Here is a 27931-nt window from a genome sequence, read left to right as displayed (position 1 = left end):
GAAGGGCCGGAAGTATACAGAATGGTGTCGTCTGCGTAGAGGTGGATCAGGGACTCACCAGCAGCAAGAGCGACCTCATTGATGTATACAGAGAAGAGAGTCGGTCCAAGAATTGAACCCTGTGGCACCCCCATAGAGACTGCCAGAGGTCTGGACAGCAGACCCTCCGATTTGACACACTGAACTCTATCAGAGAAGTAGTTGGTGAACCAGGCGAAGCAATCATTTGAGAAACCAAGGCTGTCGAGTCTGCCGATGAGGATGTGGTGGTTGACAGAGTAGAAAGCCTTGGCCAGATCAATGAATACGGCTGCACAGTAATGTTTCTTATCGATGGTGGTTAAGATATCGTTTAGGACCTTGAGCGTGGCTGAGGTGCACCCATGACCAGCTCTGAAACCAGATTGCATAGCAGAGAAGGTATGGTGAGATTCGAAATGGTCGGTAATCTGTTTGTTGACTTGGCTTTCGAAGACCTTAGAAAGGCATGGTAGGATAGATATAGGTCTGTAGCAGTTTGGGTCAAGAGTGTCCCCCCCTTTGAAGAGGGGGATGACCGCAGCTGCTTTCCAGTCTTTGGGAATCTCAGACGACACGAAAGAGAGGTTGAACAGGCTAGTAATATCCACAATCCGTAGATGGCAGCTAAAAACCGATGCAGGAAAGGTGATAGTGTGTGTTTTTTGTTGTTGCTGGGTTGTCAGATGAGTGAGCTTTAGGTTACTAGTACTGTTGTGGGCAGAATCAGCATAGTTACATTGCACTTATAAATTAAATGCCTAAAATGAAACTGTATAGTGTATTATAGCATCAATGTCACGCCTATTACACCTTTATGCGGTGCATGCATGCATATGTGCTTACACTGTAAAAGCATGAAACATGTGACACGTTTATAACCTAAATGTCTGTATTTAAAACTTAAACAATAGACATTTAGATTTGCCAATAAGTGTTTTCATCTTAAACACAGACATTTTAGAACAGAAGATTAAAAAGATTTAAAAAATAGATGCGTTAAATAGAAACAACTCGATTAATCATCATTTTACAAGCTTCTATGAAATCAGAATTATACAACAGCAGGACTGATCTTACTGCCTTAGACTCAACAACCCTAAAGAAATTATCAGCAGATAACAAAATGATCATTAAAAATAACTAGTTAGGGATAGGCTGGACGCAAATGTCTCAACTGGCCAATTGCCAGGGAAAATGCAGAGCGCCAAATTCAAATAAAATACTATAAAATTCAAACTTTCATTAAATCACACATGTAAAATACTCAATTAAAGCTACACTCGTAGTGAATCCAGCCAACATGTCAGATTTGATAAATTATCTGATGATAGCACTAGCAGTAAACAAAGGGGTTAGCATATTTCAACCCTGCAAGCGCTACACGAAACACTGAAATAAAATATAAAACATGCATTACCTTTGATTAGCTTCTTTTGTTGGCACGCCAATATGTCCCATAAACATCACAATTGGTCCTTTTTTTGAATTAATTCGTCCATACAGTGGTGCAAAAAAGTATTTAGTCAGTCACCAATTGTGCAAGTTCTCCCACTTAAAAAGATGAGAGAGGCCTGTAATTTTCATCATAGGTACACTTCAACTATGACAGACAAAATGAGGGGTGAAATTTTTTTTGTTGAGAAAATCACATTGTAGGATTTGTAATGACTTTATTTGCAAATTATGGTGGAAAATAAGTATATAACAAAACTTTATCTCAATACTTTGTTATATACCCTTTGTTGGCAATGACAGAGGTCAAACGTTTTCTGTAAGTCTTCATAATGTTTTCACACACTGTTGCTGGTATTTTGGCCCATTCCTCCATGTAGATCTCCTCTAGAGCGGTGATGTTTTGGGGCTGTTGCTGGGCAACACGGACTTTCAACTCCCTCCAAAGATTTTCTATGGGGTTGAAATGCTTCTTACGAAGCCACTACTTTGTTGCGGTGTGTTTGGGATCATTGCCATGCTGAAAGACCCAGCCACGTTTCATCTTCAATGCCCTTGCTGATGGAAGGAGGGATTCACTCAAAATCTCATGATACATGGCCCCATTCATTCTTTCCTTTACACAGATCAGTCGTCCTGGTCCCTTTGCAGAAAAACAGCCCCAAAGCATGATGTTTCCACCCCCATGCTTAAGAGTAGGTATGGTGTTCTTTGGATGCAACTCAGCATTCTTTGTCCTCCAAACACGACGAGTTGAGTTTTTACCAAAAAGTTATATTTTGGTTTCATCTGACCATATGACATTCTCCCAATCTTCTTCTGGATCATCCAAATGCTCTCAAGCAAACTTCAGACGAGCCTGGACATGTACTGGCTTAAGCAGGGGGACACGTCTGGCACTGCAGGATTTGAGTCCCTGGCGGTGTAGTGTGTTACTGATGGTAGGCTTTGTTACTTTGGTCCCAGCTCTCTGCGGGTCATTCACTAGGTCCCCCCGTGTGGTTCTCGGATTTTTGCTCACCGTTCTTGTGATCATTTTGACCCCACGGGGTGAAATCTTGCGTGGAGCCCCAGATCGGGGGAGATTATCAGTAGTCTTGAATGTCTTCCATTTCCTAATAATTGCTCCCACAGTTGATTTCTTCAAACCAAGCTGCTTACCTATTGCAGATTCAGTCTTCCTAGCCTGGTGAAGGTCCACAATTTTCTTTCTGGTGTCCTTCGACAGCTCTTTGGTCTTGGCCATGGTGGAGTTTGGAGTGTGAAGACGAATTTACATGTCTGTGAGAGCCAGAAATCTTGCTTGTTTGTAGGTGACCAAATACTTACTTTCCACCATAATTTGCAAATAAATTCATTGAAAATCCTACTATGTGATTTTCTGGATCTTTTTTTCTCATTTTATCTGTCATAGTTAAAGTGTACCAATGATGAAATTTACAGGCCTCTCTCATCATTTTAAGTGGGAGAACCAGCACAATTGGTGGCTGACTAAATACTTTTTTGCCCCACTGTATATATCCAAAATGTCCATTTATAAAGCGTGTTTGATCCAGAAAAAAACAGCTTACAAAAAAACGCAACATCACTACAAAATATTTCAAAAGTTGCCTGTAAACTTTGCCAAAATATTTCAAACTACTTTTGTAATACAACTTTAGGTACCACCCATACGTAGAATGTATGCACACATGACTGTAAGTCGCTTTGGATAAAAGCGTCTGCTAAATGGCATATATTATATTATATTATATTATTATATATTATTATTATATATTATTATTATTATTATATTATATTATAGATAATAATTTTGCACGCCCAATCTCTCAGTTTTTGATTTGTTAAAAAAGTTTGAAATATCCAATAAATGTCGTTCCACTTCATGATTGTGTCCCACTTGTTATTGATTCTTCACAAAAAAATACAGTTTTATATCTTTATGTTTGAAGCCTGAAATGTGGCAAAAGGTCGCAAAGTTCAAGGGGGCCGAATACTTTCGCAAGGCACTGTACTTAGGATGTGTCATGCCCTGACCCTAGAGAGCCATTTAATTTCTCTATTTGGTTAGGTCAGGGTGTGATTTGGGTGGGCATTCTATTTTTCTATTTCTTTGTTGGCTGGGTATGGTTCCCAATCAGAGGCAGCTGTCTATCGTTGTCTCTGATTGGGAATCATACTTAGGCAGCCTGTTTTCATGGGATCTTGTTTTTGTTCAGTTACTGTGTAGCCTGCAGAACGTTACGGTCCTTGCTTTTTATCTAAAATAAAGAAAGATGTACGCTTACCACGCTGCACCTTGGTCTCATTCCGACGACGGACGTAACAGGATGCTTATCCCCTACAGTTGAAGTCTGTGGCCCACGGAACTGTAATTAGCATAATTTTTAAAATCCCCATAAAAATGAGTCAACTTAAACTATTTTTTTGTTGCATGGGCTGCGTCTCAATCCCCTGCATCTGTGGATGTCGCCCTTCTGCATCTCTGGTGAAAGGTGGCAGAGCTAGAGCGGTGTTTGTTATCGCGAAAATCGGTCTTCGGCCTACAAACTATTCTCAGTTTTGCTCTACCACCCCCACAAGCTTCACCTGTTTGAAATTTACTGCTCGACCATACAGATACTTGTATGTGTGTGGTACATAGATGAGGTAGTCATTAAAAAAATCATTGTAAACACTATTATTGCACACTGTCACGGATGATTTCCTCCTCTTCCTCTGAAGAGGTGAAACAAGGAACAGACCAATATGCAGCGTGGTAGGTGTCCATGGTTTTTAATAAGAAAAACTAAACATGAACACAAGTACAAAATAATAACGTGAACTGGCAACGAAAAAGTCCCGTGTGGCACTGACACAGGAAACAATCACCCACCAAAATAACCAAAGAACATGGCTGCCTAAATATGGTTCCCAATCAGAGACAACGATAAACACCTGCCTCTGATTGAGAACCAATCTAGGCAACCATAGACTTACATAAACACCTAGAATGAACACAACCCCATAAATCTACAAAAAAACCTAGACATGACAAACACCCTAGATGAGACAAAAACCATACATCACCCATGTCACACCCTGGCCTAACGAAAATAATAAAGAAAACAAAAATAACTAAGGCCAGGGTGTGACACACACAGAGTCCATAACACAGGGGTTGAATACGTATTGACTCAAGATACTTCAGGTTTTCATTTTTTATTAATCTGTACAATTTTTTAAAAAGTTATTTCATTTTGACATTATATGGTATTGTGAGTAGGCGATAAAATCTCTATTTAATCCATTTAAAATGATTGCTGTAACACAACAAAATGTGGAAAAAGTCAAGGGGTGTGAATACTTTTTAGGGACTGTATATCACCTAAGTGTTCAGATTTTAAACATTAGTGTTTACTTTCCCATTGTCCTGTTGAGTGTGCATTTCGTCATTAGAAATTGACATGACATTTATTCTTATGATCTTTAGGAATGTCTGTCACCTTACCTATATTTCAGCACAACTGGAAAGGACATTTGATTCAAGAAATATTTTCAATCGCATGGTGTTATTGCTACTCGACTGTGTTGAGTTAATTTCCATGAACTCTCTCAGAGTGAAAAATATGTGGGAGGGGCCAAATTATCACATTTCCCAGAATGCTTTGTTGTAGGTGGATTTTTTGAATCGTTTGTTTTAATATTTATGTTTCCTCATGCACAATGATTGATGAATTGATCTTATACATTTTTCTAAAATAATCCAATCTGTGTGGGGTTGGACTTATCGCACCTATTACTTGTTGTTACAGTTTAGATGATTTAGGTAGTTTTACCACAGCAGTCATCCCGAGTGCAGGTTGTGAGGGATAAAATATTTCACGTCATGGATATTCTCCCTCTGGCTGGATTCCGATAGGAATTACCAATAACTTCACAAACCACTATATTGTGACTTGCAGGTTTGATTTGGCCCATGATACAATATTTTCAGACCACAATGTTGAGAATAACTAGGCCATAACTAAAGGCCTTATGAAATGTATAATATGTGGTCATAGAGGGGTACTTTTAATGTAAACACATTCACTTAGGCAGTCACTTGGTGAAGGCTTCAGGAATGGAAGGAATTAAAAGCAACATCCACGTAAAAAAACACTGTCATAGGTGGGTATCTCTGAATAAACGTGTTCATGTGTTTAAACAGTTTAACAGTCAGCGAATAAACATGTTCTGGTGTTTACAATCTAAACGCTGTGACACGTTTTCATTGAAAGTTACACTATGCAGAAATCACTCCGTCATTTTCTGGTTGCTAAACCTCTAACAAGTTGCCTAATTTCAGTTTATGTGACAAAATAAGATAGTATAATGTACCATCTAAATCTTTGTGAAAAATGGTTTGTTGTTTCAGCTGCTTGAAGCTGGTGTATAAAACTGAAAGTAAAAATAAGAAATCTACCACTTCTTCGTTATATATATATATAACTCATATTTTTTTTGTGAAATTGGTCAGGTCCCCCAAAAAGTTACATATTGCCACTTTAAAAAGTGCTACAGAAAATGTTCAGTTATGTGTTCAGATCCTCAACACTTGGTTTTACAGTGTGTGTACATGCATGTGCACACACGTTATGTTGTCCCAATAAGACAGCAAGCAAATCCTCCCAGAAACAGCCAGTCATCCCCCTCGTGTCCCGTGTCCAGCCCAGCGAGGCACATGTGGTTCTTCTCCAGGTGTTTGTTGACATCCACTCAGGTCCGGACAGAGCTGACCTTTACTGACGGAGTCTGGGGGAGGGGTCCTGGCACCCCTTCAGACGCTCCCAAAGCCTGCACCCCTCAGATCCAACCCCCTATCACCACCCTCACTTTGAAGAGACACCTGGGACTGTCTCCCCCATCTAGTCATGACGGGGGAAATTAGAACCGGATGACAGGTGTGGAGGGATTGCACATGCAGCAGGAGGATTTTTATTAGGAGTCAGATAAACAGAGCCAGGGCCAGAGGTCCGTGGCAGTCAGGGGAAACAAACCAATTTGGCCCAGTTAGGAAGGTACAAATGGGAAAGGCTGGTATTAGTAGATTATTAAATCAAATCAAAATCTAATTTTATTTGTCACATGCGCCAAATACCTTACCGTACCGTAGACCTTACTGTGAAATGCTTACTTACAAGCCCTTAACCAACAATGCAGTTCAAGAAATAGAGTTAAGAAAATATTTACTAAATAAACTAAAATAACAATAATGAGGCTATATACAGGGGGTACCGATACCGAGTCAATAGGCGGGTGTACATGTCCTATCTATCATCAAAACTTTTGGTGATATTTCGGTGATATAACGGTTCTCTTGGTGTGAAGGAGAGTCGGACCAAAATGCAGCGTGTAGATTGCGATCCATGTTTTAATAAACAAACGTAACACGAATCTAAATACAAACACTACAAAAAAACAATAAACGTAACGAAAACCAAAACAGCCTATACTTGTGTACACTAACACATAGCCAGGAACAAGGACACTAAGGACAATCACCCACGACAAACTAAAAAAAATATGGCTGCCTATATATGGTTCCCAATCAGAGACAACGATAAACACCTGCCTCTGATTGAGAACCACTCCAGACAGCCATAGACTTTGCTAGATCACCCCACTAGCTACAATCCCAATATATACACACCACATACAAAAACCCATGCCACACCCTGGCCTGACCCAATACATGAAGATAAACACAAAATACTTCGACTAGGGCATGACAGTATCTGTTACTCCTTTATGGTTAGCGCTAGTTTACGCTAAATTGCTAGCTAGGAACTTCATTAGTAGTAAATGCTAGCCAACTAGCTAGTTAGCATAAACTGCTAGGACGGCTAGCTAGCAACCTTACTTCCAGATCATCTGAGGTAAAATACATAAAAAAGATAACGTAACTTAATTGCAGTTGTAAATGTTTCCACTAGTGACTGATAGCTTTACAGTTAATGTTACTTTATAGCCGTTTGGCTATTTTACACAGCATTTTATATCATATAGCTAGATAGCTAGCTACATTTTTAAGAGAAAGCTTTTCAATTGGCATCTCTCCCCCTGTTTTAAATCACAGGAGGGGTCTGGATTAGATGTGAGCAGTGCAGGAGGTGGGTTCGTGAGTTGTGCTCCAATTTGACTGGGGATAGTTTTATTTGTGACCTAGGTACAAATTACAAATGTGCAATAGCAGAGCATAAGCGAGTTGCCACATCAATGTTACACTGAATTAATTGGTTAAGTTATTGTTATTAAATGTTATATTCCAATGAATACTTTTTTGTATGAATTAAAAACACCTATTGAAAACCTTTTGCTCCTGAATGTCATTTTAAAGACTGCTGATATTTAAAATATTGTATTATTCAAATAATATTTTGTGCAATTGTACATAATGGATTGTACAGAAAAGAAACAACAAAGAAATAACAAAGACAATTAATGTGCAGGTGAGTTTAAAAAAAGGGACTTTACAAAAAATAGCCAATTATTTCCCTTTATAGTTTATTTGCCTAAACATGACCTTCATCCACATACCATTTTTTCTCCTAACCTTGCTTTTTTTTGTCAGTGTCAGCAATTAGAGGGGGGTGCTGGTTACCCCTCTAGTACCCTATGCCTACAAATTAATAGAAGAGTAAATCTCGGCCTAGCCTGCTGCCTACCCATTACCAAACCCTTGTTTAACTTTATACATTGATTTATTGGTTCATACTGAATACTGTACTATCCACCGTTTCTTCTGTAGTTGATTTCTGTGGGTGGTGAACTGGGTGGTTAAAATTGACCGATGTAAAAAATCTATCTAAACCGTCCAATTCACTTCTAGACAAGGCATGCAAAGATGTATTCCCTTTAGCCTACAGCCCACCGTCCACAGCCAGGTACAAAGCGCCACCGAGACGATGATTTTGTTGTATATGCCACGTGTTTTAAATATTTATTCACGTGCACAACCGACGAACTCAGCTCAACCCGGATCGCTCCGGCGGGCGGCTGGTGTGATAACCGACTCCGCCTCTTCTCCCAAAGTATAAATTGTACTCACGCAGCCGATAGAGCGTAAAACGAGAGACTGGAGAGGAGACCATTACCAACGAAAAGAAATAGGTCAATAATCTCAGACATGGGAGACCAGATGCGCTATGCCATCAGTGTCCGGATTATTGGAGTGATGCATAAAAAGGCATCTAAAATCAAGGTAAACCACTATATACATTAATAGTGTAATGTGTGTGTTGTTTGTGTATTATGCCATTTGTGTGTACATAAAGTTATACATGTTTCCATATATCTGCATTCGTTGAATTTTTACATAATTATAAATTAATGTTATTTATTTTTTAAATTCTACAGATGTTTATGACCTCTGTTCTGTGGTCTGATGAGAGTGAAGTCATTGTCTACAGATCATTATTGGATTTTAAGGAGTTTCACGTAAGTTTAAAACTTAACCTGTACATCAATAAAGAAAATAAAAAAGGATTGATTCATCTTTATCAGCGGATGTGTTGACAATTTGTCATTCAAAACCACTATCCCTGCTCTTTTTTCAACAGAGGCAATTGAAGAAGAGGTTTCCCCTTGAGAATCCTTTCCGCAAGAGAGACAGAGTGATTCCCAAATTCAGAGGTAAATCAACAACATCACAAAAGTCTCATCTTTGCCTCACAATCTACCCCCAAGCAATGTCAACTCTCCTTCATCACTCTCCTATCTCACCTCCTCCTCGGGTTCATGTTGTTCTTCTTCCTATTTTTTTTTTTTTTTGTAACCTTTATTTAACTAGGCTAGTCAGTTAAGTTTCTTATTTACAATGAAGGCCTACCAAAAGGCAAAAGGCCTCCTGCGGGGACAGGGCTTGAATTAAAAATAAAATAAAATAAAAATATAGGAAAAACACGCATCATGACAAGAGGGACAATACTACATAAAGAGAGACCTAAGACAACAACATTGCAAGGCAGCAACACATGACAACACAGCATGGTAGCATCACAACATGACAACAACATGGTAGCAGCACAAAACATGGTGCAAACATTATTGGGCACAGACAACAGCACAAAGGGCAAGAAGGTAGAGACAACAATACATCTTTCAAAGCAGCCACAACTGTCGTAAGAGTGTCCATGATTGAGTCTTTGAATGAAGAGTCCAAGCTCAATGAAAAAGTGTAACCCTTCAATTAAAAAATATAGAAAACATTTTCCATTCTTTCTCTTCACTAAATATGGAAGACATTTTCCTTTCTTTCACTGCAAATACGGAGTGTGGAGCTGACCTTTTTCATTTTCCTCTTCTGTCTACCCCAGCCATAGCTATGAGGAGAAAGATCCAGAAGAAGGATCCTAGTTGGTCAATGCGTCGGATGAATTTACTGGAAAACTACTGTAGCGAGCTGCTCAGGTGTGACCCCGTGGTGAGCTGCAGTTCAGAGGTCACCCAGTTCTTCATGCCCAAAGACCACGACCTGCAGGCAGACTTCACCAAAAACAGGTAAACACTTTACAAACATCCCTCCTTTTAATGTGGACATTTCAGCCTATCAAGTCATTTTTCAGCCTTCTTATTTCACTACAACACTTATTATTAAAATCGTACTGAATAAGACTGTCTACTCTACTTACTAAATGACAACAACATTTTATGCACCTAGCACTCTCAGGCCGTCTCATGAAAAATACTTTCAAAGAGTTGCAACTTGCAAGGTTGCCTCTGTTCCTCTGTCTAAAGAAACACAGCAGACAGAGATGGGCACAAAATTACTAAATACAATTACAAAATAGAATAAAGATGCATAAAAATAAATGACAAAATACTTAAATACTTAAAATACAGAAATACATTTGCAAGTTGCCTGCCGAACAGCAACAACATTCTCAGTAATGGTTACAGAAACATTTTAGTTGCTATGACAGTGATATGTTGTTGTTTATCTACCTCAGTTGAATGCACTGACTGTAAGTCACTGGATAATTGTTTGCTAAATGACCAAAATGGAAATGAACTGCAAAGCACACTGGGTATTATTATTATTAGCCTTGTTCCGGGGCGAAGCTCATTACAATACTACTCGGCATGCTTTGCAATTGTTAATTTTTACATATACATTTATATTTAGTTTAGCAGACGCTCTTATCACACAATAGTGGCACCCAAATTCTGATATTAATGAAGGGTGAAAGGGGGGCACAAAATTGTGAACTGCAACAACAAAAAAAGTATAGAAAAGTATTTTGTATTTTGAAAATACAAATTACAGCTCTCAAAAGTATCTTGTTACAAAATACATTGGAATGTTCAGCCCAGTGTAATACAAATGACATAATACTCAGAAGTAATTGAAATACATATTTAAAATACATGTAACATAAATACTGGCCATCTCTGCCAGCAGGTAAAAATGTTAACAATGTCTGTTTGTCTCCTCTCCACAGCGTCATGATCCTACCATCGGGGGATGGGCTGGAGGACATGAGCGGGCAGCGTCTGAGCCTGGGCAACGTGACACACCCTTTTGTGAGCCAGTCTTACTGCTGTGTGGGGCCCTACAACACCAAGGATACTAAGAACAGGCCCTTTAAAGTGGCCTTGGATGAGAGGCTGGATGTGCTCATCAAAGACCCAGCAGGTTAGAGTCCTCTTTGATTTAGTTTACAATTTTAACATAGGTTAGCCCACATTTAATTTCTCCCTCCACTGTTAACCTGGGATAGGCTCCACTTTCAAGCTTTGTGTGGAGAAGCATGGAAATCAAGATTAGTCTAATTAAGATACATTTATGGGATAATAGATACTTGCATCCTCCGTCATTGTAAATAAGAATTGGTTCTTAAATGGCCTTTGCCTAGTTAAAAAAAGGTTCAATCAAAAATAAAAGAAATAAAAAGCATCGTATATAATGTCTCTGTTTATGTGTGTTCATTCAGGCTGGTGGCTGGTGGAGAACGAGGACAAACAGTTGGCCTGGTTCCCTGCTCCTTACCTAGAGATGTGTGAGGCAGAGAAGGATGGAGATGAATTGGATGTAATTCCCTTGGGGGGTAAGATACTTTTTAATCTATATTGATACATATCCTGTCCACAGTCCAAACTTAATCACAGTAGATGTTGTGAAAGTTAGTTTAATATACTAAGCCTACTATGTATTGCAGTTGGCTTATGGATAAAACCATTCCAGACATTCTGTTTTGTGGTTAGAAAATTCCACAGCCAGCCAGACACTAGGGGAAGTCCTGAACTAGATACCATTTTTACATTTTTTAATTTCACCTTTATTTAACCAGGTAGGCCAGTTGAGAACAAGTTCTCATTTGCAACTGCGACCTGGCCAAGATAAACGCATAGCAGTGCGACACATACAACAATACAGAGTTACACGCGAATAAACAAAAGTACAGTCAATAACACAATAGAAAAAAAGTCTATATACAGTGTGTGTAAATGAGGTAGGATAAGGGAGGTAAGGCAATAAATAGGTCATAGTGGCAAGGTAATTACAATTTAGCATTTAAATACTGGAGTGATAAATTACCCTCATCCCAACATAGTAGAGAATGACCAGTGATGTATATAAACCCTTATTTGCTGATGCTATTTATTGGCCATTGAGAGGCTTTGAAGCCACTGGTCGGCCATATTGGCACTCCCCAGTAGGAGCAGTCCTCCACTGAGTACCACAGTATGAGTCATAATACCCATAAAACCTAGTGGTCAAATAGGGAATTTTTGCACCATTCATTTTTCCCATAGGGGATTTTAGAAACACTTAAAATAAGTGTTGTTTCGTGTAGGCTTACGTTTTGATAACTGTGTGTAAATATCTCTAGGACAACATGACTTTTATCAATATATACGCCTGTAGCCCCCCGGCCCACACACACAAAATGAAATGCTAGTTAGCTGCTAATGTGGCTATCAAACAGAACTACAAATGTCATTATTATCTGGATGAGACTGCCGAGTCGAGGTAAATGTAAGAATCTCTGGATTAACTATCAAATGTTAACTAAATGTACAGTACACTGAACAAAAATATAAATGCAACATACAATAATTTCAAAGATTTTACTGAGTTACAGTTCATATGAGGAAATCAGTTAATTGAAATAAATACATTTGGCACAAATCTATGGATTTCACATGACTGGGAATACAGATATGCATCTGATGGTCACAGATACAAAACCTTAAGAAAAAATGGGCCTCAAAATGGGCTTCAGGATCGCATCACAGTATTTGTGTATTTAAATTGCCAATCGCTAAAATGCAATTGTGTTTGTTGTCCGTAGCTTATGCCTAACCCCACCACCAACATGGGGCACTCTGTTCACAACAAAGACATCAGCAAACCGCTCGCCCACACAACGCATTACACACACATGGTTTGCGGTTGTGAGGCCGGTTGGACGTACTGCCAAATTCTCTAAAATGACGTTGAAGGTGGCTTATGGTAGCGAAATAACCATGAAATTCTCTAGCAATATTTGACATTTACATTTTAGTCATTGGCAGACGCTCTCATCCAGAGCGATTTACAGTAATGAGTGCATACATTCACATGTAATCTGTTGTTACTCCCCAACCCTGGTAATGATCATGCAGTATAGTAAGCTTCTTGATATGCCACACCTGTCAGGTGGATGGATTATTTTGGCAAAGGATAAATACTCACTAACAAGGATCTAAACAAATTTGTGCACAAAATTTGAGTGAAATAATATTTTTGTGCGTACGGAAAATGTACCTGTTAGCAAAGGTGTCAGCTAGAGATGACATACAGAAGCTTTCAGGGATTTGTTGTTTTGCATCATGTCTACTTTGATGACAATTAGCATTTTCGAATCTGAGCGTAAATAGTGCCTAACATATTGATAAAAGTCACCGTGTCCGAGAGATTTACATGCTTATCAAAATGTCATGCCAGGGTAAGTCTACACAAAACACAGGCCTTATTTGAAATGTTTCTAAAAATCCCCTATGGGAAAAATGAATGGTGGAAAAACAATTGGAACTATTTCCCTGTTCGACTGCTGTGTTTTATGGGTATTATGACTCCACTGTGAGGCTCTATACGATTGCATGTATTTAAGTATATATTTCTTGTTGTTGTGGGGCCAGTAACATTTGTAATCTAAAACAATTCTACTTTAAAAAAAAAACTTTTAAATGTATTTTACATTTTACATAGTTATGTTTAGCTCACATTATATATGTTATGCAGGTGAATGAGGACCCAAAAGCGACTTGGCGAAAACAGAGTCTTTAATCCAGTAAAGTAAATCTACAATCATAAGGCATAATTCCACTCGTAATGACGAGAACAGACTGGAGACTCGATCAAGAACTGCAGGTTGCCTCTGGAAGGCACTTGAACGTAGCAGACTCAGACACCTGCTCACCACGCAGCATCTGAGGGAAACACGACACGACAGGGCGATACACAGACACAGCACGGTGAACAATAGACAAGGATCCGACAGGGCAGAAACGGAAAACAAGGGGGGAAATAGGGACTCTAATCAGGGAAAAAGATAGGGAACAGGTGTGGGAAGACTAAATGATTGATTAGGGGAATAGGAACAGCTGGGAGCAGGAACGGAACGATAGAGAGAAGAGAGAGAGGAAGAGAGAGAGAAAAAGGGGAACGAACCTAAAAAGACCAGCAGGGGGAAAACGAACAGAGGGAAAAGCAAAATGACAAGACAATCTAAGACAAAACATGACAGTACCCCCCCACTCACCGAGCGCCTCCTGGCGCACTCGAGGAGGAATCCTGGCGGCAACGGAGGAAATCATCAATAAGTGAACGGTCCAGCACGTCCCGAGACGGAACCCAACTCCTCTCCTCAGGACCGTAACCCTCCCAATCCACTAAGTATTGGTGACCCCGTCCCCGAGAACGCATGTCCATGATCCTACGTACCTTGTAAATAGGTGCGCTCTCGACAAGGACGGGAGGGGGGAGGGAAGACGAACGGGGGTGCGAAGAAAGGGCTTGACACAGGAGACATGGAAGACAGGATCAAATCAAATCAAATCAAATCAAATTTATTTATATAGCCCTTCGTACATCAGCTGATATCTCAAAGTGCTGTACAGAAACCCAGCCTAAAACCCCAAACAGCAAACAATGCAGGTGTAAAAGGATGGACGCGACGAAGATGTCGCGGAAGAAGCAGTCGCACAGCGACAGGATTGACGACCTGGGAGACACGGAACGGACCAATGAACCGCGGAGTCAACTTACGAGAAGCTGTCGTAAGAGGAAGGTTGCGAGTGGAAAGCCACACTCTCTGGCCGCAACAATACCTTGGACTCTTAATCCTACGTTTATTGGCGGCTCTCACAGTCTGTGCCCTGTAACGGCAAAGTGCAGACCTCACCCTCCTCCAGGTGCGCTCACAACGTTGGACAAACGCTTGAGCGGAGGGAACGCTGGACTCGGCAAGCTGGGATGAGAACAGAGGAGGCTGGTAACCCAGACTACTCTGAAACGGAGATAACCCGGTAGCAGACGAAGGAAGCGAGTTGTGAGCGTATTCTGCCCAGGGGAGCTGTTCTGCCCAAGACGCAGGGTTTCTGAAAGAAAGGCTGCGTAGTATGCGACCAATCGTCTGATTGGCCCTCTCTGCTTGACCGTTAGACTGGGGATGAAACCCGGAAGAGAGACTGACGGACGCACCAATCAAACGACAGAACTCCCTCCAAAACTGTGACGTGAATTGCGGGCCTCTGTCTGAAACGGCGTCTAACGGGAGGCCATGAATTCTGAACACATTCTCGATGATGATTTGTGCCGTCTCCTTAGCGGAAGGAAGTTTAGCGAGGGGAATGAAATGTGCCGCCTTAGAGAACCTATCGACAACCGTAAGAATCACAGTCTTCCCCGCAGACAAAGGCAGACCGGTAATGAAGTCTAGGGCGATGTGAGACCATGGTCGAGAAGGAATGGGGAGCGGTCTGAGACGACCGGCAGGAGGAGAGTTACCAGACTTAGTCTGCGCGCAGTCCGAACAAGCAGCCACGAAACGGCGCGTGTCACGCTCCTGAGTCGGCCACCAAAAGCGCTGGCGAATAGACGCAAGAGTGCCTCGAAAACCGGGATGACCAGCTAACTTGGCAGAGTGAGCCCACTGAAGAACAGCCAGACGAGTGGAAACAGGAACGAAAAGGAGGTTACTAGGACAAGCGCGCGGCGACGCAGTGTGCGTGAGTGCTTGCTTAACCTGTCTTTCAATTCCCCAGACTGTCAACCCGACAACACGCCCATAAGGAAGAATCCCCTCGGGATCAGTAGAAGCCACAGAAGAACTAAACAGACGGGATAAGGCATCAGGCTTGGTGTTTTTGCTACCCGGACGGTAAGAAATCACAAACTCGAAACGAGCGAAAAACAACGCCCAACGAGCTTGACGGGCATTAAGTCGTTTGGCAGAACGGATGTACTCAAGGTTCTTATGGTCTGTCCAAACGACAAAAGGAACGGTCGCCCCCTCCAACCACTGTCGCCATTCGCCTAGGGCTAAGCGGATGGCGAGCAGTTCGCGGTTACCCACATCATAGTTGCGTTCAGATGGCGACAGGCGATGAGAAAAATAAGCGCAAGGATGAACCTTATCGTCAGACTGGAAGCGCTGGGATAGAATGGCTCCCACGCCTACCTCTGAAGCGTCAACCTCGACAATGAATTGTCTAGTGACGTCAGGAGTAACGAGGATGGGAGCGGACGTAAAACGTTCTTTTAGAAGATCAAAAGCTCCCTGGGCGGAACCGGACCACTTAAAACACGTCTTGACAGAAGTAAGAGCTGTGAGAGGGACAGCAACTTGACCGAAATTACGAATGAAACGCCGATAGAAATTAGCGAAACCTAAAAAGCGCTGCAACTCGACACGTGACCTTGGAACGGGCCAATCACTGACAGCTTGGACCTTAGCGGAATCCATCTGAATGCCTTCAGCGGAAATAACGGAACCGAGAAAAGTAACGGAGGAGACATGAAAAGAGCACTTCTCAGCCTTCACGTAGAGACAATTCTCTAAAAGGCGCTGTAGAACACGTCGAACGTGCTGAACATGAATCTCGAGTGACGGTGAAAAAATCAGGATATCGTCAAGATAGACAAAAACAAAGATGTTCAGCATGTCTCTCAGAACATCATTAACTAATGCCTGAAAAACAGCTGGCGCATTGGCGAGACCAAACGGCAGAACCCGGTACTCAAAATGCCCTAACGGAGTGTTAAACGCCGTTTTCCACTCGTCCCCCTCTCTGATGCGCACGAGATGGTAAGCGTTACGAAGGTCCAACTTAGTAAAGCACCTGGCTCCCTGCAGAATCTCGAAGGCTGATGACATAAGGGGGAAGCGGATAACGATTCTTAACCGTTATGTCATTCAGCCCTCGATAATCCACGCAGGGGCGCAGAGTACCGTCCTTTTTCTTAACAAAAAGAACCCCGCCCCGGCCGGAGAGGAAGAAGGCACTATGGTACCGGCGTCAAGAGACACAGATAAATAATCCTCGAGAGCCTTACGTTCGGGAGCCGACAGAGAGTATAGTCTACCCCGAGGAGGAGTGGTCCCCGGAAGGAGATCAATACTACAATCATACGACCGGTGAGGAGGAAGGGAGTTGGCTCGGGACCGACTGAAGACCGTGCGCAGATCATGATATTCCTCCGGCACTCCTGTCAAATCGCCAGGTTCCTCCTGAGAAGTGGGGACAGAAGAAATGGGAGGGATGGCAGACATTAAACACTTCACATGACAAGAAACGTTCCAGGATAGGATAGAATTACTAGACCAATTAATAGAAGGATTATGACATACTAGCCAGGGATGACCCAAAACAACAGGTGTAAAAGGTGAACGAAAAATCAAAAAAGAAATAGTCTCACTGTGGTTACCAGATACTGTGAGAGTTAAAGGTAGTGTCTCAAATCTGATACTGGGAAGATGACTACCATCTAAGGCAAACATGGGCGTAGGCTTGTCTAACTGTCTGAAAGGAATGTCATGTTTCCGAGCCCATGCTTCGTCCATGAAACAACCCTCAGCCCCAGAGTCAATCAAGGCACTGCATGTAGCACCCGAACCGGTCCAGCGTAGATGGACCGACATAGTAGTACAGGATCTAGATGAAGAGACCTGAGTAGTAGCGCTCACCAGTAGCCCTCCGCTTACTGATGAGCTCTGGCCTTTACTGGACATGAATTGACAAAATGTCCATCAAATCCGCAATAGAGGCACAGGCGGTTGGTGATCCTCCGTTCCCTCTCCTTAGTCGAGATGCGAATACCTCCCAGCTGCATGGGCTCAGTCTCTGAGCCAGAGGAGGGAGATGGTTGCGATGCGGAGCAGGGAAACACCGTTGACGCGAGCTCTCTTCCACGAGCTTGGTGACGAAGATCTACCCGTCGTTCTATGCGGATGGCGAGAGCAATCAAAGAGTCCACACTGGAAGGAACCTCCCGAGAGAGAATCTCATCTTTGACCACTGCGTGGAGTCCCTCCAGAAAACGAGCGAGCAGCGCCGGCTCGTTCCAGTCACTAGAGGCAGCAAGAGTGCGAAACTCTATAGAGTAATCCGTTATGGATCGATCACCTTGGCATAGGGAAGCCAGGGCCCTAGAAGCCTCCCTACCAAAAACTGAACGGTCAAAAACCCGAATCATCTCCTCTTTAAAGTTCTGGTAATTGTTTGAACAATCAGCCCTTGCCTCCCAGATAGCTGTGCCCCACTCTCGAGCCCGGCCAGTAAGGAGTGAAATGACGTAAGCAACCCGAGCTCTCTCTCTAGAGTATGTGTTGGGTTGGAGAGAGAACACAATATCACACTGGGTGAGAAAGGAGCGGCACTCCGTGGGCTGCCCGGAGTAGCAAGGTGGGTTATTAACCCTAGGTTCCGGAGGCTCGGCAGGCCAGGAAGTAACAGGTGGCACGAGACGAAGACTCTGGAACTGTCCAGAGAGGTCGGAAACCTGAGCGGCCAGGTTCTCCACGGCATGGCGAGCAGCAGACAATTCCTGCTCGTGTCTGCCGAGCACGGCTCCTTGGATCTCGACGGCAGTGTTACGAGCGTCTGTAGTCGCTGGGTCCATTCTTTGGTCGGATCCTTCTGTTATGCAGGTGAATGAGGACCCAAAAGCGACTTGGCAAAAACAGAGTCTTTAATCCAGTAAAGTAAATCTACAATCATAAGGCATAATTCCACTCGTAATTACGAGAACATTCTGGAGACTCGATCAAGAACTGCAGGTTGCCTCGGGAAGGCACTTGAACGTAGCAGACTCAGACACCTGCTCACCACGCAGCATCTGAGGGAAACACGACACGACAGGGCGATACACAGACACAGCACGGTGAACAATAGACAAGGATCCGACAGGGCAGAAACGGAAAACAAGGGGGGAAATAGGGACTCTAATCAGGGAAAAAGATAGGGAACAGGTGTGGGAAGACTAAATGATTGATTAGGGGAATAGGAACAGCTGGGAGCAGGAACGGAACGATAGAGAGAAGAGAGAGAGGAAGAGAGAGAGAAAAAGGGGAACGAACCTAAAAAGACCAGCAGGGGGAAAACGAACAGAGGGAAAAGCAAAATGACAAGACAATCTAAGACAAAACATGACAATATAATGTAAAAGTATGCATTAACGTGACTGTAATAGGATACATGTGGCAAAACGAATGTAGAAATTAGTAAATGCATTTCTATAGTTTACAAAATATGCAGGCACGGTGACTCCAACACAGCGCCTCCTGTCAGACATGTAGTGTATATAAATCATGGAGAATGACAGACTGAGATTGCATTCCAGATTACAAGATTGCATTACAAGACATCCTGTCATGGTTTTGAGATTCCTCAAGATCCAATATCAATAAATGCCCCGAAGGCTTGCTGTAGATGATGTAGAAAGGAATCTCTGTTGTTTTAACCTGCTTCCTGGTTTGTCCCTCAGGAACTCTCTACTGCGCTGTGAGGAGTTACTCCACTAAGAAGCATGACGAGGTGCCTGTTCCTATTGGCTCTGTGGTCGAGGTGCTGAGGAAATCAGACGACGGATGGTGGCTCATCAGGTATGTTAACTTGTAGCCTGACTATCTGTCTGCCTTTCTGCCTCTCAGAATGCTACACAGACAAAGCAACCAACACTGCGTTTCATTGTCGGGTCTGTAATACAAGACAATGCAGACAATGTACAACCTCTCATTGTCTTCGCTGAGATAGTGTGGCAGCAGGTATGTGGGAGGAACTGTTGAATGCATTGTCGCTGCAAACGTGTTTATTGCCACCAAAAGTTAATACCTGAAATAAAATGACATAAATCAGGGAATCCTGTGGTTTTCTTACAGAGGTATTTGGTAACTAATAACAGTAAGGAGAGTAGGGATAACATAACACTTGTTGGTGGTTCCCTTTGACAAATGATGATTGATGGTGACGAACGGCACCACTTTCAACCTTCTGACATGAGGGCCATGACCAGAAGATGTCCTCTAATCAAAAACAAACTCTTTGAACCCTGAGTGACACAACTCTTTTCCCCTCCAGGTATAAAGGCAGAACGGGCTACTCTCCCTCCATGTACCTGCAGCCTTACAACAACCCACGTGCTGGCCTCCACAACCTGCAGAGAAAGCTGCACAGCTCCTCTCTCAATCTGGCAACCCACATGGACAGCTCTACTCTCAACTTGGCATCCAGCAGAGACAGCCAATCTGGCAACTGTTACCCACCCACACTGTATGAGGAGACAGGGCTGCAGCAGCACACATCAACCCAGACCAGGGATGATCCGTACCGGGCCTCCTGTCTCCAGAAGACCCGCTCTCTGGAGCTCCTGTCTGAGACCCGTCCCGACATGGCCGTCCCTCCATCCCAAAGAGAGAGAGAAGACCTTGAGTCAAATCCGGATCCAGCAATCCGCAAGAGCAGCATCAGCTGGACCAAGTCCTCCAACTCTGACATCAGCTCGTCAGGCAGGAATGTCAGGACGTCTTCTTCCAGCTGCAGTGAGGAGGAGCCCCAGAGCCCCCCAAACAGCCCCAGGTCTTCACCCAAGCTAAGGGAGAGCAACAATGGCTGCAGCATCCCAGAAAAGAGTCTGTCATCCAGCCCTATCTCCAGGTATGAGACTGGGTCCTGTAAGATGCCTACCACTGCACCCAGGGTGCCCCCGCGACCCAGGGCCCAGGAGATCCTGACCCGGTGTACCACCATGACCCGCAAGGCTGCCTTGGCCTCCAGAGGGAGGCTGTTCTCCCTGCAGGACCCCGTCCAGACCCACTAGAAAGGCTGGGAGTGGTGGCGGGGGAACTGGGAGATGAGGTTAGGGTTATGGGGAACTGTGGGTGGTGGAGAGTGGGGTTTTTGGGGTTACACTATTCTCTCCAGGTTGACTTTACATGAAGCACAGTACTTTGAGTATGGCTTGCAATACTAGGGTTACATTAGCATACAAATGCCTATTCTGTATGTTACGTTAACCATAATTCCATCCAACCATTTTTATACGAGTAAAGTACCTGTTGAATAAAAAAATCACTACAGGACTGATGGAAACGGTATAATTTTTTGTAAACTTTCTAAATCTTGACAGAACAAAATACTTAAAACAGGGGAATAAGTTTTTGTCTGTGAAATACACTCCATGGCCAAAAGTATGTGAACAACTGCTTGTCGAACATCTCCTTCCAAAATCATGGTCATTAATATGGAGTTGGTCCCCCCTCTGTTTCTTTACCAGCCTCCACTCTTCTGGGAAGGCTTTCCACTACATGTTGTAGCAGTACTTCCATTCAGCCACAAGAGCATTAGTGAGGTCGGGCACTGATGTTGGGCGATTAGGCCTGGCTCACAGTCGGCGTTCCAATTCATCCCAAAGGTGTTAGATGGGTTTGAGGTCAGGGCTCTGTGCAGGCCAGTCAAGTTCTTCCACACCGATTCAGACAAACCATTTCTGTATGGACCTCGCTTTGTGCACAGGGGTATTGTCATGCTGAAACAGTAAAGGGCCTTCCCAAAACTGTTGCCAAACAATTGGAAGCACAGAATCGCCTAGAATGTCAATGTTATGCTGTAGTGTTCAGTTTTCCCTTCACTGGATCTAAAAACAGCCCCAGACCATTATTCCTCCTCCACCAAACTTTACAGTTGGCACTATTGGGGCAGGAAGTGTTCTCCTGACATCCACCAAACCCAGATTCGTCCATCGGACTGACAAATGTTGAATCGTGACTTATTACTCCAGAGAACACATTACCACTGCTCCAGAGTCCAATGGAGGCGAGCCTTAAACCACTCCAGCCTATGCTTGGCATGCTTGGTGATCTTAGGCTTGTGTGCGGCTGCTCGGCCATGGAAAACCATTTTAGTTATTGTGCTGACGTTGCTTCCAGAGGCAGTTTGTAACTCAGCAGTGAGTGTTGCAATCAACTGAGGACAGATGATTTTTACGCGCTTCAGCACTTGGCAGTTCCGTGCTGTGAGCTTGTGTGGCCTAACACCTCGCGGTTGAACCATTGTTGCTCCTTGACGTTTACACTTCACAATAACATAACTTACAGTTGACCGGGGCAGTTCTACCAGGGCAGAAATTTGACAAACTGACTTGTTGGAAAGGTGGCATTCTATGACTTCCAGGTTGAAAGTCACTGAGCTCTTCAGTAAGGCCATTCTACTGACAGTGTTTGTCTATGGAGATTGCATGGCGGCGTGCTCGATTTTATACACCTGTCAGCAACGGGTGTGGCTGAAATAGCCAAATCCACTCATTTGAAGGGGTGTCCACATACTTTTGTATATATAGCGTAGATCATGCACCAAATGCAGTGGAAATGCTTTAATGTGCGTTTGTTGAGGAATAATCCTCATGTGGCAGTCAACTTTCAGTCACGAGATGTCATGTTGTGTAGTCCTCCCACTACGACTTGGAGAAGCACACAGTTTATTAGTCTACAGATTCAATAAGTAATGATGAACCTCACAGGGTGGTGAAAGTGCATGGTGATGATGAGCTTGAAACTCCTTAAAATATCCTAATTTTATGCTGGTGACATGTTGATCGGGGCTTGGCTGTCAATTGACAAATAAATATGATCTTGCTTTTATCCATAATCAGATTTAAAGATGGGATGGAAACACATTGTACTTATTTTTTCAATTAGTTAACTGAAAAATTATACGACAAAGTGATTTTTATGTGCACTACGTAATTACGCACAGCTTTTCACTTTCATGAAGCCAGTCTTTCGACAAATTGATGGAACTCTAGCTAATGTTGAACTTTAAAATGTGTAGACAACTTTCTGATGTTATTTATAATTGATAAACTATTGCTATTTAATTATACTTATTTAAATTAGCATGAAATGCTCACAGGTTATAAAGGTAGAAATGAATTGGCTACTAGTCTTAACCTTTTAAAGCCACACTAATTTGTGCATACCCTTAAAGAGTAGACCCCAAACCAAAAAAACATAATTTGACATGCAAATAATACTTATTTTACTAGTCACTACTACTACTACTCCTATTACTACATGGTAACAGCTGAAACAAGCACACAAATGTTCACAAAAATGTCCCTTTTCTATTTTGAGATGAAACATTATATTCTGATGATATTTTCAATGCACCTTTCCTGTCTGATTTTAATATGAAGGAATGAGACCCGCGGTTGTCTCCGAAAGATACGGGATGACACAGCATTAAATATAGTATGCTTGTATGATATAATTTGTATCTACTTTGCTTTAATATTGTAGAGTGATTTTCATTATGATGTTGAAATTGCGCATTTGTTTCCAGAGGGGCATTTTCAAGGGGGTTCAGTTTCAATGTATTATTGAAATGCATGGAAATGCTCTCGTTCTACCCCTTTAGAGTTGACCAATGACTGGTTTGTTTGTTGTAGCCTACATATCATTCTTCTGTTGGTGTCTGAAGTCACTGTTATTCCATACTGGAATTTTACTGTAAGTATTTATCATTACTGTCTGTATGCCTTATATGCAATCAACATTATCCTATAAACTTAATTCAATGTATTTGTCTTCTCTCTTTCCAAGTCATATATTTTTTTTTACAGTGGTCATGTTTCATATATCTTCCACCTATATAGTAATTATGTATTGTATTTTACAGTATTGTATTGTACTTATGTATTGTAGTGGTCCTGTACGTGGCTCAGTTCAAAAGAGCATGGCGCTAGCAACACCAGTACGGTATTACAGTACCATATTGCCCCCCACCCATCAAACAGGCCCCAGCAACTTCATTTTGGACACATGTTTACTGGATAGGGGATGCATTTCTTTCTTGTTGTGGACTTCCTGGATAATTGAAGTATTGGTATTGTATTACTGCGCTATAGGAGCTTTTTGCTGCACCTGTACGAGACCAATAAACTTTGATTTGATTTGTTACATGTTTTGATTTGTTACAAAAAATATCAGTTTTTTTTCAACTTAATGAAAAGTCAAATCATAGTATTAATCGTCATAGTAGTACATTCAAGTATATACAATTGAAGTCAGAAGTTTACATACAGTTAGGTTGGAGTCATTAAAACTAGTTATTCAACCACTCCACAAATGTCTTGTTAACAAACCATATTCTTTTCCAAGTCGGTTAGGACTACTTTGTGCATGACACAAGTCATTTTTCCAACAATTGTTTACAGACAGATTATTTCACTATAATTCACTGTATCACAATTCCAGTGGGTCAGAAGATTACATACACTAACCTGACTGTGCCTTTAAACAGCTTGGAACATTTCAGAAAATGATGTCATGGCTGTAGAAGATTCTGATAAGCTAATTGATTGGAGGTGTACCTGTGGATGTATTTCCAGGCCTAGCTTCAAACTCAGTGCCTCTTTGCTTGACATCATGGGAAAATCAAAAGATGTCAGCCAAGACCTCAGAAGAATAATTGTAGACCTCCAAGTCTGGTTCATCCTTGGAAGCAATTTCTAAACGCCTGAAGGTACCACGCTCATCTGTACAAACAATGGTACGCAGTTATAAACACCATGGGACCACACAGTCGTCATACCGCTAAGGAAGGAGACACGTTCTGTCTCCTACAGATGAACGTACTTTGGTTCGTAAACGCAAATCAATCCCAGAATAACAGCAAAGGACCTTGTGAAGATGCTGGAGGAAGCAGGTACAAAGTATCTATATCCACAGTAAAACAAGTCCTATATCAACATAACCTGAAAGGCTGCTCAGCAAAGAAGAAGCCACTGCTTCAAAATGCCATAATAAAGCCAGACTACGGTTTGCAATTGCACATTGGGACAAATATTGTAACTTTTTGGAGAAATGTCCTCTGGTCTGATGAAACAAAAATAGATTTGTTTGGCCATAATGACCATCGTTATGTTTGGAGGAAAAATGGGGAAGCTTGCAAGCCGAAGAACACCATCCAAAACGTGAAGCAAGGGGGTGGCAGCATCTGTTGTGGGGGTGCTTTGCTACAGGAGGGACTGGTGCCACTCAAAGCGATTGAGGAGCTGAGATTCTGATTCACATTACTCACTTTTTCTTGGATTCTTTTATCTTTCCAAATGAGTTCAATTCCATTCATTTCAAATGGAAGATTACTTACATGTTCAAGGACCCTCTTATCCAGGGTGACTTACAAGAGCAATTAGTGTTATGTACCTTGCTCAAGGGGTCATCGACAGATTTCTCACCTCGTCAGCTCAGGGGTTCGAAACAGCAACATTTTGGTTACTGGCCAAACGCTATTAATCGCTAAGCTACCTGCTAGTTTGCTTAAACGGAATAATTAAATGCATTCCTTAAATGCAGTCATAGGGATTGCCATGACACTTTCCAGCATTTTAATGTGAGATTGTAGATTTGCTTCTAATTGAGGTGAGAATTACATTTACATTTTACATTTAAGTCATTTAGCAGACGCTCTTATCCAGAGCGACTTACAAATTGGTGCATTCACCTTATGACATCCAGTGGAACAGCCACTTTACAATAGTGCATCTACATATTTTAGGGGGGTTAGAAGGATTACTTTATCCTATCCTAGGTATTCCTTAAAGAGGTGGGGTTTCAGGTGTCTCCGGAAGGTGGTGATTGACTCCGCTGTCCTGGCGTCGTGAGGGAGTTTGTTCCACCATTGGGGAGCCAGAGCAGCGAACAGTTTTGACTGGGCTGAGCGGGAACTGTACTTCCTCAGTGGTAGGGAGGCGAGCAGGCCAGAGGTGGATGAACGCAGTGCCCTTAATGACAGTATGACAGAATGACAGTATGTTATGTAACTTGGTTGTTTTAGGCAGGTAGCCAAGTGGTTAGAGTGTTGGGCCAGTAACCAGAAGGTTGCTGGATTGAATCCCTGTGCTGACAAGGTAAAACTCTGTTGTTCTGCCCCTGAGCAAGGCAGTTATCCCACTGTTCCCTGGGCGCTGTGGATGTCGATTACGGCAGCCTCCCCACACACCTCTCTGATTCAGAGGGGTTGGGTTAAATGCGGAGACACATTTCAGTTGAAGGCATTCAGTTGTACAACTGACTAGATATCTCCCTTTCCCTTTGATCTCTACCAGTCTTGTCTGTCATAAGGATGAAGTCTCCTTGGCCTGGACACTGCTGGATGATAAATGAGTTTGTCTCTTAAGTTGTTGTCGTTGGTAAATAACCTCTCTCTGCATGTTGAGAAAAGGCCTTTGTTAACATGACTCATACTACAGTAAAATGGATTCTTATTTTTGGACATAAATGTCTCTTAAACGTATCATACTCAATATAAATCTTCACGGACAATATATGTTTTGCTTTTCAAAACAAGAAAACGAAAAAGCAGTTTCTCATAGTTTCTCTCTGAGAAATAGAGTACTCACAGCAGCAATCCATGGCTTATCACAAGCAGATTATAGTAGCCCACTATTTCTAGATAGTGAAAAATGTGTCAATAAAACAATAAAGGAAATATATAAAAGAGAAGAATGTGGAGTTTCCAATTCATTACATCTCTGATTGCGTCTATAATTCTCACTATTGCTACTAAAGCAAATCAACAGTGTACTTTAGGAGTGGCATTTGCGGTCAGTAACAAAGGGTTAATTGTGTTGACATTATGACAAACACAAGGAAGAACACTGATAAAACATGTAGATGCTGGGAAGAGTAGATACATTTTGCCACTTGGCATAGTGCCATGCTTGCTTATTGCACACAGGTGTTGCTAAAAGAATGACGGCTTATTGGGCATATGTGAACATATTTAATGGAAAGTGACGGCAAAGATCAGGGAACGTTCCTGGCGGGAATTGTTTAGGGATCAATGATTTACTGGTGGGAATGTTTTTAAGGGAAGGTTTAAGACTGTAAGAAAAATAATAAAGATTTGTATGCATCAGGAGATATATAAAGTAAACCACAAAATGAAGTTGGCTGTTACTGCCTTTTAAAAAGCCATTAAAATTGAAAGTGTACTTTTTATTGAATAGAGACCTCGGCTGAGTTCTGAAAGAAGCCTATTCATAGTAGCCCATTCAATGTGTCAGTCAGTCAGAACAATAGCTAGAGAATGTGTTTGGTTTGGAAGCTCTAGAGCCAGCCGCCATTCAAAGCCCTATTTCCATTTCCATGGCAACATCTAGTCAAAGCAGTAAAGAGAGGTAGAGAAAAAAAAGACCCAGGTGGTGAAATCACTAGCTCTGGACATTATCATGAGTTTTGAGCCGAACAGTAAGTACTTCAGTGTGGGCCCTAAAACTTTCAGAGAAGAGGAATGACATGGAGCTGAATGATTACTGGTCAGTTGGTGTCTTATTTCCAGGGTGTTTTAGCAGTGTATTGTTGTGGCTCGGCACTAATGACTATTTGTTTGTGCTGTTGACATGTAGGCTAGTCCTAACTAAGGGAGTGAGGGGCTGAGCTGTGAGAATGAAAACAGTGGCAACTGTGACCTCATGACATGTGAAAATAGAGCAGGGAAATATGGTGAGTTAGGAAATGTAAATTATAATGAACAGTGACTTTACGGATGGAATATGGATTATGATTTTCGAGAACAACTTTGTGTCTAGAGAGCTACAGGTATCCAAAAATACATCTGCTGGTTGATATTGAATGGGGTCATTGAAAGGAACACATGGAAAATCAAATATAAAAAAGTGCCTGGATGTTGTAAATCGTCATTGTTGGGGGGGGGGGGATTTGATTCTTCCTGTGTTCCTTTTCACGGATTCTGATTTATTATTATTATTATTATTATTATTATTATTATCTGTCTGAGGAGTTCCCTGGTGCACCGGTCAGCCCTGGAGCCAGCTCTGCCCCATGGACTGTGGTGCTCTGCTCACAGAGGCCGCCCAGAACCAACACAACTGCTTCAGTTTGGATTCCAGGCTAGAATTTCCCCTTGACAATATACAAATGATCTTGGTGTA

General features: G+C 42.2%; 1 protein-coding gene across 1 annotated transcript; it reads left to right on the top strand.

The window, feature by feature from the left end:
* Positions 1–8362: 8362 nt before the first annotated feature.
* On the top strand, positions 8363–21278 carry LOC124039320 (NADPH oxidase organizer 1-like). Its single transcript, XM_046355270.1, has 8 exons — positions 8363–8695; positions 8851–8931; positions 9054–9126; positions 9810–9993; positions 10935–11128; positions 11427–11540; positions 19466–19583; positions 20059–21278. Exons 1-8 carry the CDS (start codon positions 8621–8623, stop codon positions 20795–20797), a joined length of 1578 nt encoding a protein of 525 aa, XP_046211226.1. The 5' UTR covers positions 8363–8620; the 3' UTR covers positions 20798–21278.
* Positions 21279–27931: the final 6653 nt, after the last annotated feature.

This window comes from Oncorhynchus gorbuscha, linkage group LG07, assembly GCF_021184085.1.
Source record: "Oncorhynchus gorbuscha isolate QuinsamMale2020 ecotype Even-year linkage group LG07, OgorEven_v1.0, whole genome shotgun sequence".
In the NCBI taxonomy this organism is placed as follows: domain Eukaryota; kingdom Metazoa; phylum Chordata; class Actinopteri; order Salmoniformes; family Salmonidae; genus Oncorhynchus; species Oncorhynchus gorbuscha.
The sequence above is the reverse complement of the archived record's forward strand: the minus strand, read 5'-3'. Positions and strand labels throughout refer to the sequence as shown.

Bases quoted from the DNA above. Each gene is read 5' to 3' on its own strand.
- LOC124039320 (XM_046355270.1), top strand. From the start codon at position 8,621: ATGGGAGACCAGATGCGCTATGCCATCAGTGTCCGGATTATTGGAGTG. The intron at 8,696-8,850 runs GTAAACCACTAT...TAAATTCTACAG, and splicing joins AAAAGGCATCTAAAATCAAG to ATGTTTATGACCTCTGTTCT. The intron at 11,129-11,426 runs GTTAGAGTCCTC...GTGTTCATTCAG, and splicing joins GCTCATCAAAGACCCAGCAG to GCTGGTGGCTGGTGGAGAAC.